General features: G+C 46.1%; 2 protein-coding genes across 4 annotated transcripts in view; one reads left to right on the top strand and one right to left on the bottom strand.

Annotated features, from left to right (window-relative positions):
• Positions 1-9,078, bottom strand: part of LOC139102015 (pancreatic lipase-related protein 2) — a 75,574-nt gene extending 66,496 nt beyond the window's left edge. The window contains exon 1 of the mRNA XM_070655627.1: positions 9,011-9,078. Coding sequence (XP_070511728.1) covers positions 9,011-9,063 — 53 coding nt within the window. The 5' untranslated portion in view covers positions 9,064-9,078. The remainder of the gene's footprint in view (positions 1-9,010) is intronic.
• Positions 1-15,525, top strand: part of Heph (polypyrimidine tract-binding protein 1 heph) — a 349,521-nt gene that overhangs the window by 29,496 nt on the left and 304,500 nt on the right. The gene's annotated exons all lie outside the window — the stretch shown is intronic.

The raw sequence follows: 15,525 nt of genomic DNA, 5'->3' as shown, positions 1-15,525 counted from the left end.
AGATTCGCCTTCTATGACGCCTACGAGCTTAATAAGCTGCAAAGCTTAATTTTGGTCGACGTCGTGCGTGCTGCCGTCAACGTTCAGCGATTCAGCGCGGAATCTTATAAATTCTTTAATGCTGCTGAATATGTTACACGTGAATATCATTTAAACGCTTCAAACGTGCGCATAATAATCTTTAAACTGACCTGGTGAAAGAAAATAGACGAACTCAAGAGTGACGATAAAAAAAAAAAAAAAAAAAGAGTGAGAGAATAAAATAAGCGTGACACTGCACGCCGCTGATAACATTTCTATTACCAATTAGTGTCGCGAAATTATTATAAAGTCCCTTAAAATTCCCAAGGTGTCATTATTTTCAGAGATAATAAGGAATGAAATTACTCCGGAAATATTTATGCATAATATTCGTAATGTATGAACGTAATAAAGAAATTATTCATATTTTTAATTATATCTTAAAAAAAGAAAAACGTAGGAAAAATTTATTTATAATATATTATCTTCGCGTATCATATAATTGCCGTACCGACTATCTGCGTTACAATTAAAGCGTCTTACGTTACGCCAGTTATCAGTCGCTCATGCAGCTTTTTTTCGGGCAAACGCACGCCTTTAAGCTTCTCGCCGTAATCAGATATCCTTTCCAGGGGACCGTGAATGTTTATACCGATTTTACCGGCCCGGCAGGGAAGCACCCTCTTCGTTAACGCATTAATTAACGCCCCGTGCCGGCGACGGTGCGACGCGATGGCTATAAAGACTTCGTTACTGCCGGTGCCGGGCTTTCGTTTTAACATTGAATTCCGCGTCACTTAACGCCCGTGACTCCGCCCGGATTATACGCGAGACGGTTTCTTCGGCGCGCGAGGCGAGTATATTAAAGACGAATGTTAGGGGCGGATTAGCCGGTGAGTCTCGAGATCGCGCGATCGCAATAAACTCATCGCCGTTATAATAGGGGGACAGATAAGAAACTTTGCCCGATCGCATTGAAGCCATCGTACCTGCTGTAATTAAATTAATCGGACGCCAACCGGCACGGAGCCGGTAAAATCGCGCGAGAAATATCATATAATTATCCCGGGACATCGTATAAACGGCCGGACTCGGGATTTCCGAGCGGATTTACGGTGCGCAATAAACCCGTCGCGTGCGACGGATAAACGGCTGCGTCGATTCCGGCGTTACCTTTTAACAAGACGGTAAAACACGGGACGCGCGCGCTAGGTGTTTAAAATTAATTAATAAATTAACGTCATAGCGCGCTCTCGTATCTGATAATGATTGATTGACGCGGCGCGTCTTTCTCCGTTGTAATCGATGTAAGATTGATACTTGCGGCAGCCGGTTCGAGTATACTTTCCACAATTCAACCGGCGAACTATCGAGTCACTTCGTTTCGAGATTCCTATCAGTGTCGCGTATTCGCGCGACAGCGCGTTACGATGATTAATGCCCGCGGTCTTAGAAGCGCGTCATTGTTGCCACTGTCGACTAATAGATACAAATGTACGCATTATGCGCCGAGACGTAATTACCGTTTAAGCCATGCGGGCGAGCCCATCTCGCGGAACCACCATCACCTACCATATTGTCCGAGTGCTCCGGTGCTCTCGACTTATTTAACGCCGGGCACGGTTTAAGTCCGCTCTCCGCATTTTCTCGGTTAACCGGCATTTTAATAAAGTTAGTTTCGTCTGGGCTCTTTTTTTCTTTTTTTTCTTTTTTTTTCCACGCAAATTTCGTCACGAGAATAATTCGCCGTGGCGAGTTTATCGCCACGCAAACCGTCGCGTTTCGCGCCACGGTGCCCAATTGACACTCCGATGCGATTAAAAGTTACGAAACGTACTTATGGAAATATCTATTGCATGGGTAACATGTTACATTTCCGTCTATCGATCTAATAACGAAGAGCGAATATTAACTATCGCCGAACGTTTCCCCAGTCACTAGTTTATTTCGCGTATGCTGATAGAAATATGCGGTAACGGCGATCCCCACGGAGAAGCGAGCGTTTTCGCTGTTTAATTTTCCCGTTTTGTACTGTGCCGTGTGTGTGGCTCTGCAACCGTGCAATTTTCAATTTTAAGCGCGAGAAAAGTGGCGAGAGAAAGGTCACGGGGCACGGAAGACCATCTTCGGCCTTCTCCACGTCTCAACGTGAGTTATTCATAGAGAATATATTACGCGAGACTTGGCTTTGATCTGGACCAGACTGCGGATTATATCAGGCCTCTCCGCACTCAGAGAGCAGGATGGATTCCCCTTCGGTTCACGGTGATGCGCGAGCGTACATATGGAAGCCTAACCGAGCAAAGTGCATTGCTCATACAGAGTAATATGTACGAGCGAGGCTAGTTATCAGAAATCCGCGGAAAAACATGAAGCCTTATCACCGAAACAAAGGATATAAACCTGCGCATTGTTATCGCGGATTTTATTCTCGAAAATACGTTAAATAAAAATATTAAAAATTGTATTATTAGAAAATTCGCGCGCGTTATTACATTTGGATATTAATTAATTATAATAATTTTTATAAGATTATTAGAATTGAATTATATACGGCTGACGACGTGTTGCTGGTTTACTAACATTTATTATCTTCCGGTTAGGTTAGGCTGGGTTATTTTCCGTCCTTCCGTCCTTCCTTCCTTCCTTCCGTGGCAGATTCTGGATTATCCTGACGTACGTGTTGTAGCACTTTATATCGCTCGACACTATATTACACTGCTCTGCTTTTTTTTTTTATAATCACTATCACTAACACTATCACTCGAGAGACGAACGCCCGAAAGAATGACGGTGAATTATCGCGACGTTTTTTAACGATTAAAATTAAGAAGCGCGACGAACGATCATTCGTTGGATTAATTTACTACAGTCTCAATATCCGTGGTGTTGCTTACTTCCACCGAATCTTCACTCGAGTCGTCCTCGATCCCGACACAAGAAATTGGGATGCCAAGAGTATGCGCCAAGCGGCGAACGAGACGGGCCGTGATATGTAATGTTCCCCGCACACTTTATCTTTCTCGAGTTCCTCGGTCGCGACGAAGAAGATGGACGAGGCGCGGATCTCGCGCTGTGAAATTGGCGGTGACCGGAACCTGCCGAAGAAAATTGTAATGGGAGCCCCGGTCGAAAATGCCCGAAGCAGCGCGCTTCACGTCGGACGCTTCGTTCGCTCCGCCGGCGACATAACCTTGTCGTTCAGAAGTACTTTTTCGAAGCACGAAACGGGGTACAAAACGAAGAGTGAAATAGCTCAGCTGTGCAAAATATGATCGTTCGTTCCCGAGTCGACTACGTCGACACTGATTCGTATGCGAGAACTTCCTACACGCGATCGAAAATAACGCGAAATTGCGGAGCGATTAACGATACATCCTCGCGTCCGAGACTCCGCAACTAGATTGACTGTTAGAGATTTCGGTTCTTAGATAGAAGGAAACAACCGCGTAAAAAGAGTGAGACAGCAATAGGCCCGATCGTCAACTGAACGCTGTTTTCGCTCGTTCGCGAAGGCGCCGAGCTGGACGAAATTCTCGGAAGAGCCGAGCTGGACAAAATTCTCGGAAGAGCCGAGCTCGATGAAATTCTCAGAAGAGCCGAACTCGACGCCGAGTTTTGCTAACGTTCTTTTTTACTAGCTCATCGAGCTCGAGACGTCCTACACGAAAACAAAAAATTTAGATCAGCTGGAGCATGCTTTTTCGCTATTCCAAGCTCAGCTGACAATTTTTTTCTCCCAAATCGTCGCGCTGTTAAAAAACTCGTGTTTGATCGAACCCAAAAATAATCTAATAATCGTAAAAATCTATTTCTTAAATAATCACACGCAGCAACATAGGCAGCTGACGTTTACTCTCGCTTGGCGCAGCGAGAGAACTAATCAGCGTCGCGGAAAAACGGCAACAATTAACAGTTAATTCACGCGTAACATTAATTTTCTAAGATAGAAGAAATTCAAATCCGTTGTCTGGAATGGAATGCACATGTCGATAAAAGAAACAAAACTACACTTTTTTTTTGTTATTATTACTTTTTAAAATCAACTAGTGTCGACTACTATCGCTGAGAGTCGTCGATGTTCAGGTAAAATTCAATATATGAAATTTTCAAGAGACAGTTATTGTCTTCTGTTGAAGAATGCAGGATTTCTTTTCTTTTTCATTGTCAACCGATCGATAAGAACTAATGTGCTACATTTTTTAACATCGAAGGATCAGAATTAAGGTTTATATCGCGAGCACTGATCTCTGTAACGTAACTTACGTAAATTTTCAGCATTTTATTCGGGTTATATGAGATGCTTACGAGGGAATCTTGACAAACGGAGAGCCTTGAATGCGAGAGTGTCGTGACTCTGATAAATCTGACGTTATTCGTATCTACTACTGACGTTCAGGCACGCGAGTTCGTTCGCAAATCGGCAGTCTCGGCGTTTTATCATTTTATAATTAATTTCGCTTGGTATTTATTTGGATCGGCGGGATAATGAACGAGAATATATTCGGAGCAATGTCCGTACGTAACATGTAAAACGTTTGATGGTTTTCTGACTACAGCAAGACGACGTGTTAGATTCTGCCGAGCACGTTTTCCCGATCGAAATTGAACTTCAACTTATCCGCGCGTTCGTCGACCTTTATATAAGCGAGTACCGCTTTAATCGTGACAAGCGAAGCCGAGGGTCCTGGCACGAACTCGACTATCGAGCACTTTCAAATTATATGTCAAACGTAAATTAAGTTGCGCGAATTAATAAAGCAGCGCTCATTTACATTTACGTCTTACCTCGATATATCATATTGTTTCTGAAGTTTGCATTTGCAACGGTTCTTCCACGTAAATGGCTCGTACCGTCAGCTGAGACGAAGCCGGGCGATGTTATTCCCGGAGATGAAAACATACCGCCATACAGGCGGACGTTTCAGTGATTTTAGTCTGTCGCTGTAGGGAAACGCGGAACGAGGAAGAACGTTTAAGCACCGCGGAAAATTCAATTTGGAAAAGCGATCCGGTCTTGCGTATCTCGGCTTCAATTTACCAGTCTCGAAAGGATCATGCTCCCGTTATGGATACTGCGGATTCGACGTGAACTCCATATCGCGTTGCCAATAGAAACCAGAGACCGTATCAACCCCCAGGGCTGATAGAGCGCCGCTTTGCCGTGGCGGAGGCAAGTTTATTTCCGCATGTCGGCTTCTTAATTTAGAACGATCCGTTTCCGAGAGAGCGCCGCGGAGCCGTATGCTGATGAAATTGTTTCTTAGCGGGCAAAAAAAACGCGTGTGAGCCCACTTTCAGCGCGGCATTAAACGAAATCGGGCAATCGGGGGCGCGCCGTTGGGAATAACGACGATAAGCGTCTGTTCCGACGACTATAACTTTATCTCCGCTCTCTTCGAGCTCTTAGAGTTACGCGCGAAGACGGCGAATCCATTAGGTTATTTATAATTTATCGCGTCGTTCGATATCCCTCGCGTCGCTAATTAATCTTGCCGTTTCGACTACGTTATCGTGAGACCGGCGAAGCCTACGTGCGGCTAGGAAAAGCATAATAGCGTAATCGACGAAGAGTTACATAAGCGCGAAGCCATCTACTTATCTGTCCATTGTGTTCGTCTTTCGGTGCATTCATCCTTTGTGAGAAGTTCCCGGCCGCGATTAACGATATCGATTGTTGTACTTCTCCCCGGCCAGCTTGCCCAATCGATACATATTATATGACGTAGCATGTATTAGAATAGCGATATTGTGCGTTTTGAAATAACCTGCTCCCTTAAACCGGACGGCGGGCTTTTGAAATGACTTTATCGTACCTCTCGCGGGCACAATGGTTATTAACATGATCCATCGAAAAAATCCAGACGAAAATTTAATTTTCGCAAAGTATTGTACGCCCACCGCGGTTATACGAGATTACTGCATTGTTTCTGAAGTCTCTCCCTTAATACCTCGTCCCCCGTATTGGAATAATTTTTCAATTAAATTATTAAATTTTTTATTTTTAGATAGTCTTTTTGCAACATACACGACGCGGACTTCGCGGCGAAATAGTTTACACTCGACAAATTCACGACGTAATAATGTCGGAGGCCGACAAAAGGTTTCAGAAACAATGCAGCGATCCCAAAGTAAATCTATTTCGTGTATATGTTCAGGATCACGAATGTTCAAATAAGCCCAGTTTTCCTTCACTACGCCACGGATAACTTCGCCTCAAGTTTGAACGTCACACCCGATGGGAGTGTTGGAATATGCCGTTTGCTTTTCAATGTAGAAATGTAACGAGAAGCAGGGAATGAGAAAGAGAGAGAGAGAGAGAGTGAGGGATTTCCCAGTCGAGCTTATTTCATTTCATCGGTGCCGAACAAAGTTCCAGATAACGTTGTAAGTTAGCCGGATCGGACTGCGCTCGCAATCAAACTGTCAACTAGAATCGTGCCGAAGCCGACGAGCAATGTTCATAATGTTTCCGTGCGGCCAATCAGCTTCGCCATTCCGTCATTCTCGATACAAAGGGAATTGCAAAATATTGGCGGCATTCTGATTTTATGATGCGCGATTAGGGTATCCTCGCAACCCGCTTAGTAAAAGTAGAAAATTGTAATTGCAACGTAATGACGCGCGCACGCACATCGAGCGTGAAACTGGCGCATTTATTATAATTCTGATTTACAACAATATTGCGTGGATGAAATCTAGTGTAATGCAATTTTTACGTCCGATAATTAATTTCAACGTAAATGCGTTTCGAGCTTGTTAACAGAATTTAGTTATCCGCGTACGGTAGAATATTTGTGCAATAATGTCCGCGTAATATGTAACGTGCAAATTTGTTTTGTCCTATAAATGTGCCCGTGCGAGCGAATTGAAATACAACTCTCTGTAACACGGCCTAAGTCAACACGCGGCTGGGCTCATTAAAAATCGTTACAGGCCCCGTCGATTTTTCGCGGCATTGTCTCGCTATGCGGCTTTTCAATTCGATATCTGTCGCTGGTTTAATTACAGATGTAATACAACCCGTCTGCGGGAACAGAATTTGATGGACATTTCAAATCTCGGTGCATTGTTACGGACTAATGATATTCAAACGCGGCAGAAAGAGAAGCAAGCGAGTGGCGCGTTTGAAGTACATGTATCGTTAATGAATTGCGTAATTAGGTAGCCAGGTAGCAACGGTAGAAATTCGGTTTCGCGCAAATTCCAACCGCCGCGATATTCGGGGCCCGCGGCTCTACGTTAAATCCACGCTCGGGATTGTTGCTCTTTGTCCGGGATACTAACAGCCGCGTTGATGCGGACGCAGTCAAAGTTATCGTGCGGAGTACGCTCTAAATGTTTAATGCGTGACCTCTGACCCCGTTCTCGGTTTGCATACGCGCACGTATACGCACACATACGCACCGGGCGCCCGCGGGAAATGAGAGCGGATGCTGTTTTTTTTTTTTTTGGTCGACCGAGCGTGGTTTGAGGGATCCGGAAGATTGATTGAAAGAGGCGCGCGAGATCGAGAGGCGGAGATCAGAATCGCGTAGCGATTACGTTTTATCTCCGCACGCGACATGCGCGTATCCGGGAAGAAAAGCCGATTCTGCCGCGGCGGTTTATTCCGTGTTCCGGTGCTCTCGCGATTTTCATCTTTCTGTCACGACCGTAAAAGACGCCCGCGGTAAAGTCGCAAGGAGGATTATGGAAAACTTGCTGAAACTCGGCCACTTCCCGTGATTGCGGCTACCCTTACCGTTCTTTTTCACGACTTCGTGGGTTATTTACGTTCGGCGGGTTGTCGGCTATTTCTCCTCTTATCCCTCCGCCTTTATGCGGAGAGGAGCGCAGGTGCGAGCCCGCTCCGGAAGTTTTTATTTTTCAATCTCCCTGGGCTGAAGCACTTCATTATTCTACATATCGCGGATCTTCCCTATCGAGCTGCGCCTCCCGCGTGGCATACGCGTCATCTAGATTAGGATTTTCGCTCGGGATCAACTTCGAACTCGTGCGTTGCATGCTTAACGCCGACTAAGAAAGAACACGCATCGACGTAAAATTCAGATTCAGTTCCGTTCTCTAATTCCTCATAAAAACGCGTGATTAATTAATGGTTTCAAGAGGACGGAGTGCAGTGTCAGTCGATTTTCTTCGAAAGTTTCCTGACGAGCTTTTCGAGCCTGCGGTAACGATGAACGTTAATACCTTTTCGCCTGGCGTTTTTACCGTCAGTTTCACCGGAGAGCGCGAGGCTTACCGTGGGTCACGGGGGCTTGTCGTATTTCGAAGGGGAGTGAAGGCACACCGGCAAAAATATCGCGGGCCTTCGGCAAAGGGAAGTCGTCGTCAGTTTTTGCGGCCGGGAAGCGCGACGATCGCGCCGGGACTTTTTGTCTGTGTCGCGCGACGGAACTTTCAACGGTGCGGAATATTAGCACGGAAAGCTTTGTCGGGAAAGCCGCTCGCGGTTCACGACGGACGACAATGACAACGTCGACGGCGAGGCGGAGGCCAGAAAGAGAAAAAGAGAGGTCGAGCTGTCCGAAACGGGCAGTCTAGGAATAATAGCCAGTGTCCTCGGCGGTTTCGGACTGCTGCGGTTTTCTCTGCAGTTCGCAAGTTCCGCTTTAGCCTGCGGTCGCACCTGTCGATTTCGTCCGGCGAAAAGCTGGGCGGCCGTCACCGTCTTTTAGCGTTTTGTTCCCCTTTATCGCCCCCGAGTTGCCGGCGACTTATGTTAGCTCGGGAGATATTTATTTAACGCTGGCTCACGCGGCTTTCTTCAAGACAAGCCGTAAAAAAAAAAAATCGCGAGAGTTGCGCTTTTAATATTGCGGCGGTAAAAAGTTGAACGTATCTTTCTCGAGTCGGATTAGAAACCATTGCGATACAAGTTTCGCGACAAGCGTGTACGCGCTTTTTCTATTACTAGAAGAAACCATGCGCGCGCTATATTCTAAGAGATTTCAATTACAAACCACAAAAAAATTATATGACTTACCAATCTGCATGAGCGTCAGCGGAGTTGAAGAATTCTGCCGGTGGCTGTAACATAAAGAGGAAAATATTAATGTAGACATGCTAGTTAGTTCATAAGTTTAACAAAAAAAAAGTAAGTTTTTTTTTAATTTAATTAAAAAAATTGATATTTACCTATAAGTTGCTCCGCCGATGCAGGATGCCCGTCCCGGGCCTGCTCCTCCTCTCAGATGGAACGTGACGAGCCATCCTTCCGCGCACTGGAAACTCGCGAACGCGACCGGGTGAAGTTACAATCGCGATTATGACTTAACACTGTCGCACGTTATTTTTCGATACTCCCGCAAAAAAAAAGAATCGTAAAAAAGCGCCCGGTAACTATCGGCACTCCCGAAACGACCGACGAACCGGCTGCGGTTCGTATAATTTAATATCGGCGTGCGGCACTATTTATCACTGAACGATGCGACGCAGCGGAGTTTCTCTTGATCTGTAACAGAAAAAGGAAAAAATTATTTTGTAGATATTATATCTAATTAAATAAAATAATTTAAAAAATGTTATCATAAATCTAAAGCGTTTTATTCCGAAAAAAATTGATACTTACCCCGGGGTTGCTCCGCTGGGGCAGGATACCCTTCCTGGGCCTCCTCCTCCTCTCAGGATGTCTGCGGGATGTCGGGGTGGTCCTTCCATGATAGAGTATTATCTGAAACAGAAAAATTACAGTCAATATTCTGTTCTGTTCAATGGGATGTTCAGCGCGTATTGTTTTTATCTTACCGCGCGCGTGTTTTGGTTGCGGGTGACCGGACGCACATTTCAGCGCTAGCACGCTAGTGCCTATCGTCCCCTCTACTTCCCGCGCTCCCCGCGCCTACACCCATTGAGTTCCGAACCTACGCAATACGTACGAAAATGAGCCGGCTTGACTGCCGCTAGCGAGCACCCATCCCCTTTCTCCGTACCCTTGGGTGCTCCGCAACAATTAACAGCTAATTTACGCGTCACACCAATTTTTTAAGATAGCATTTTATATACGTAAAATTGATAATGCGTCTTCAGCTGGTAGCTTACAAAATGTTATTATCTCGCGGTCGGTTTAACTTAAGTGCACGGTAAGTGCACGTCATTGGAAAGTAAATCGTATTTTAGCTGCTCGCGGACGACAAAATCGAGACCGGTTCGAAAAAAGGAGCAATTCGTATTAAAATCGACGCAGAGTGGAATCGTATTATATATATACATTTTTTTTTTTACGCGAGGCGCCGGGCGTTTTCGGGATAAAAATTGATTTTTGTCGAGGGTTTAGTACGGAATATCAAAAAATGCTAATTAGGAAGGTAAATCCTATCGTCCTAGTCGCCAACCGACCGCGACGACGCGAGGATCCTCTCGTCAGTTGTAGTAAAGTCAACTTTCGTCAATCTTCGGAAAGATAAGCGACGGCAAGAAAAGCGAAGTGAGACTGCGCCTCGAAGAAGGACGGAAATAGCAAGGACGGAAACGACGAGGAACACTCGTCCCGCCGTCTACGGGAAGAGACGTTTCTTGCTCGAACGGGACAAGAAACGGGGAGAGGGGAAGGGAGGGCCGCTAATTGTTGGAATAATGAACAAAGTTCCCACCTCCTGCTGCACCGTTCCTCTTTGCAGTTATTCCAGTCGCGTATACACGCGCACCTGTTCGCGTCGTTATACCGGCGGCTCCCTCCACCGTCGTCGTCGTCATCGTCGTCGTTATCGCCCGTAATCCTTCGACGCTGCCTTTCATAGCTCGCCGAGGCTTTTGTCCCTTCAGAGAAATCCGAAAGATCCACTTTGCGTCTGCTCCTTATTGTTAGCCGTGGCTTACAAGTTGCGGAGCGTTAACAAGCCGCGCTCTCGAACCCGAGGCAGTTAACATTGGCAAACTGTCTGCGGGCGCGCTTTCGTATCGTCCAATCGTTACGATTTGTTATCGCGCCGTGTCAGGTGCAGTCGCCGCGATGACTGCTGGATGCACTTTACACGGCTTTTTTTTTTTATCTGGCATGGTGAAAGAGAGAGGAAACGAGAAAGAGAACCGAGGTGTCGTGTAAACGATTAATAAAATTAATATTCATATAAGTTCTTTTTGGCAATGTCAGTCTTTTTGTCGGCAAATGAACGAACAATAGCACGGACTCGGCCAATTCTTTTCGGTTAGCAAGCAGCGAGCGAGTTACGCGGCGAGCGTAAAATAGAAGGGATGCTCGCGGGAGAAGCATATTGTTGTTTCGCACTTCTCCCGCACTTGTAAACGAAAAGAAACGTTTCGCGACGTACTGCGCAATGCTGTTCCATCTTCATGTGTCTTTCCCCGCTTCGCATACGTTTGCCGGAATTTGTCTTCATCTCAGAATTGCAAGCTCGCATAGCGTGGAGGAATTTCGAGGGAGGCTAATGTCGCTCTTGTTATACGGTTGCCTTATTTCGCGCTCGGTGGCAGAGACGAAAGATCGTTTAAATTATTCAGTGCCCGAACACGTTGCATATCGAGGTGGCTTACGGTTCGTGGATACCGTCGCGACGTAGATCGCGGGCCGACTTGACGGCAATCCTCGGAGTCGCGTATGAAGTTACGCAAATTCAGGCGAACGGAAAACTTTACGGGCGTTACGTGACGTTACGTTGTCTGGGCATGAGTTTTCCAAGTTGTTTTTCTCGGGCGAGACTAAGATCCTCCTTGGGCACGGCAATTTTATACATGCCACAAAAAGAGTTATTAATATTTTAACATGATCCTATAAATATTAGATGAACATTGTTTTAATGTTTTTTAGCAGCTTATCTTTCCTCGGAAATACATTTTTTTTTTTCATATCTATAACATTTATTTGAGTAAAATATACTATTAATACTGCTATGATCAAATATTAATTTTAATCGAATATTAATTAATCAAATATTAATACTCCTTTAGTTTAGAATGTTACTCTATTCCTTTTTTCTATAAAGGAACTTGATTTTTTACAATTGTTTTTGTATAAAACGCGTTTACACTCCGCTCGTATGCCACGCTCCTACGCTCTTTCGGTGATTTCGTGTGTCGGTTACGTTTTTTAGCGAGCTTTAAAAGTCTTTTAAAAGTCCCTCTCTCTCCCTTGCCGCCGCGTAGCGCAAAGGCGCTTTTTCCAGAGCTTTTCCTCGCCGTGGATAAGAAAATAGTACGCGGAACGGATATCGAGAGCTCGCGAAAAGCCACGAGCGAGAAGAAGAGCTCATCGGTCGTGACGTGTACCACCGAAAAATCGATTGTCCCTCTCTGCTCGATCCTCTCGGTTGCTCGCTCGTTTTCCCGGCTTTTCCGACAAGGGCCGGGTTACCCGCCGCGGTGAAAGCTGCGGACAAAAAAGGCGCGACAATTAACCTCTCTTCCGCATCGAGTGGCCGAAAACGCAGTCTAGCGCGAAATACACGTACGTCGACTGGTTTGAGAGTCGGACGACAGCGGAGATGTGAAAGAGAGGGAGGATAGATGGAGGAAAAAAAAAATATATATATGTGTGTATATATATATATATATATATATATATATATATATATATATATATATATATACGAGGGTGGAAAGTGGAGGAGGGAAGAAGGGGTGATTCGCGCAGAGAGTACAGGTTGGATTGCACCGCCGGAGGCTTCAGCTTCGCCCGTCTCTCGATACGTGACATGTAAATTCGTGCTGCGGCGAAATCCTTCTTTTTTTTTTATTCCGCATGCTCGCTTCCTTTCATCGAACGTCCCCCCTCGCGTTTTATATGCCCTGCCGTTGCCACCCGCTCGCGGAGGACGACCAATACTCGTGAATGTACTACGTGACTCTTGTCTCGTGAACGAAACAAAGCTTAAACAGCGAGTGGCTTTATAGCTTTTGTGTTTGCGAACGTGTATTCCGGAGGCTTCTGATCTTTTAAAAATCTACCGCGCGTTGGTTTGCGCACACTCGCGAGCAGGTCCCGAAAGAAAAGCACTATCGCGAGAATGATCGAGCAGCCTATTTTACGTATCGCCTCGCCTTTCAATGACATTACGAGATAAGGACTGACGAGAGAGTGATTGATTTCAGTCGAAATCGCGTGCTAGTCTCGCAACGCGTAGAGTTCGTTCACGCGTAGCGACCGAAATTCCGCTTTGTATGCATACGGGGGAGCGGGTTCGTGCGAGAGCTATCCACGTTTCTTGGGTCGCGGTTTTCCTGAGAAATGCGCGGGGCAAGAGAAATCTTACGGCGGAATTAGAGGTAGCGAGATTAGAAGGCTGCCGGGATATTCGCGGGCTGGGCGAAGCGCCGCCCGTCATCGTACGTATCTCCATTCCGCCCTTGGATTTTCAAATATTCATTTTCTCATACCGGCCGCCCGCGAAGTGCATCTGCTTCCATCCGATTCGGCGCTGCAGCCGCCAGCCCTTACCTCGTTGGGGGATGCAACGGATTACGCGGTAATACCGTAACGTTTATATCTCCCCGAGGCCCGAAGGTGTCCTAAGAGTCGAGGGTATGAGCCCACGAGATTCTCGTCCGTGATATCGCGAGGTGTAGTAAAGCGCGGCAATTTTTGTAGCGATGAATTATTCACGGCGAAGCACGCGGCTATTAATTTTCTCTTCGAATTTATTTCATAAAGAGCCGCCGGTATGAATAAACTCGTCAAAGCTCTACTTGCCTTCCGATTTCTCCGCAATTGACTGGCTTCGTGTGCCGCTACAGGCACAGTATCGCGGCGAATGTGCAGCCGGGCTTCCTATTGTCGGCCGTGTAACGAGGGGCAATTTTTGCAGCGGCGAACAATATGTCGCATTAACGTATTGTGTCGGCGCGACATCGGCCAGCTGATGCCGTCACGCGACACGGCGGTATCGCGATTCGTCGACGCTCCACGATTTGCATTCCGTGAAAAGGCGAATTCCGGCCCGGTATTCGAGCCGCGGAATCTAGGACATTTTTATCATCGCTGACCCACGCGATCTGGAAACTAAGTTGCGCGCTAGGTCGGGGCTTGAAAAAGAACCTCATGAAAAAACAAAAAAAAACCTTTCAAAAAAAACAAAAAAAAAAAGATTTCCACGCGCGGTAATACGGCGTGAGCCAAATCGCAAAACCTCATATACCGCTTTATGGCTTACCCGCGCAACTATTATTCGCCAAATCTATTTTCCCCTCGGACGTTTCAATTTTACAGTTTCCCGCGCTTGTTTTCGAGGCGGCGTTTCGAATCGAGATGGGATTTGCTTTATTTAACGAAGATCTGGCGAATTTTAATTGTACCACACGCTGACGCGGATATTGAAATTAACAGTCGACTGAGCCCAAAGTTCTCCAACGTCGGCAAATGTCCGGTTGTGCAGGAAATTGACACTTCGGCTGGTTGGCCCCGAGCTTCAATGACGGCATCTACGCGCTTCCTCTCGCGTATACTGCAGCTTCAGCTCGGAACCGTTTCGAAAACAATCACTCGGCCACCGCGCAAATAGTAGCGGCAGTCCACTGGTCTCTTTGGGGGCTTATTTACCTATGCAAATCGTCAATCAACGATGTTCTCCTCCCTCGCGCGTCACCCCTTTATCGTCGACATTCGTTTCAAGGCGAGCGTACACGGCTCATCGGTGAGAAAGAAATGCTAATCGCCCAAACACCGTCGTTAACGCGAACGATCCCGCACATCCGGACTTCACGTTTATTTTTAATTCTTCGTCCGCGCGCCTGGGCCTTTTTCTCACAATTTCTCCGGCGAGTTCGAAAAAAAGAAAAAAAGAATAAAAATAAAAAAAAAAAGAAAACGTTTCGCCGGTTCCGTTCTCCATTCTCCGTTCTCTTCGCCCACGCTACGTGAATTCTCCCGCGTACGCTCGCGCAAACGCCCTTTACCTCAAACGGTAGTGCATTTTTCACGTCAAAGCGCGTTTTTCATACGCACGTGACCGGGAGCGCGAAAACAGACTGGAAATGCGCTCGTGGCCGCGCGCGTTTTCCAAGTATTGTCGCCGGCGACCGCGACAAAGGCTGAAATTACAATTTAAGCTCGACGCTGGAACGCGCGGAAAAGTGTGTCCTGGGAGATAATTCGAGCTCGAGATAATAGCATTTTCGTCCTGTTCCGCTTGTGAACAATGGTGTCTCTTAACATGGATAAACAGATCAAGTGCCTGACAAATTCTACGGCCCCTCGATGTGAGCGAGGAGGAAGAAGAAAAGAAAACAAAAAAAAAAAAAAAGAAAAAAAGAAATTTGTTCGCGAAAGAGGGCATTTTTCACGCAATAATTTACATTCATATTACGGATTAAAATAAAAACGGGGAGTGAAATGAGATAGAGAGAAAGAGAGGGGAAGGAGGGAGAGGAGCGAGAATGATTAAATTCTTACTTGTGGTACGTATTGGCACATCAGACGTGCCTTTCGATAAATGCGATATTTGCGCAGGATTCCCATTGTGCGCGATAGATCCACGGATTTTGAATATCGCATTAGCACGAGGTATCTCACGAATCTAATTCCGAAGCCACGAAACGGCACGGCTTCGC

Source organism: Cardiocondyla obscurior, linkage group LG04 (genome assembly GCF_019399895.1).
Source record: "Cardiocondyla obscurior isolate alpha-2009 linkage group LG04, Cobs3.1, whole genome shotgun sequence".
In the NCBI taxonomy this organism is placed as follows: Eukaryota; Metazoa; Arthropoda; class Insecta; order Hymenoptera; family Formicidae; genus Cardiocondyla; species Cardiocondyla obscurior.
Note: the sequence above shows the minus strand (reverse complement) of the source record. Positions and strands in the feature narration are given on the sequence as shown.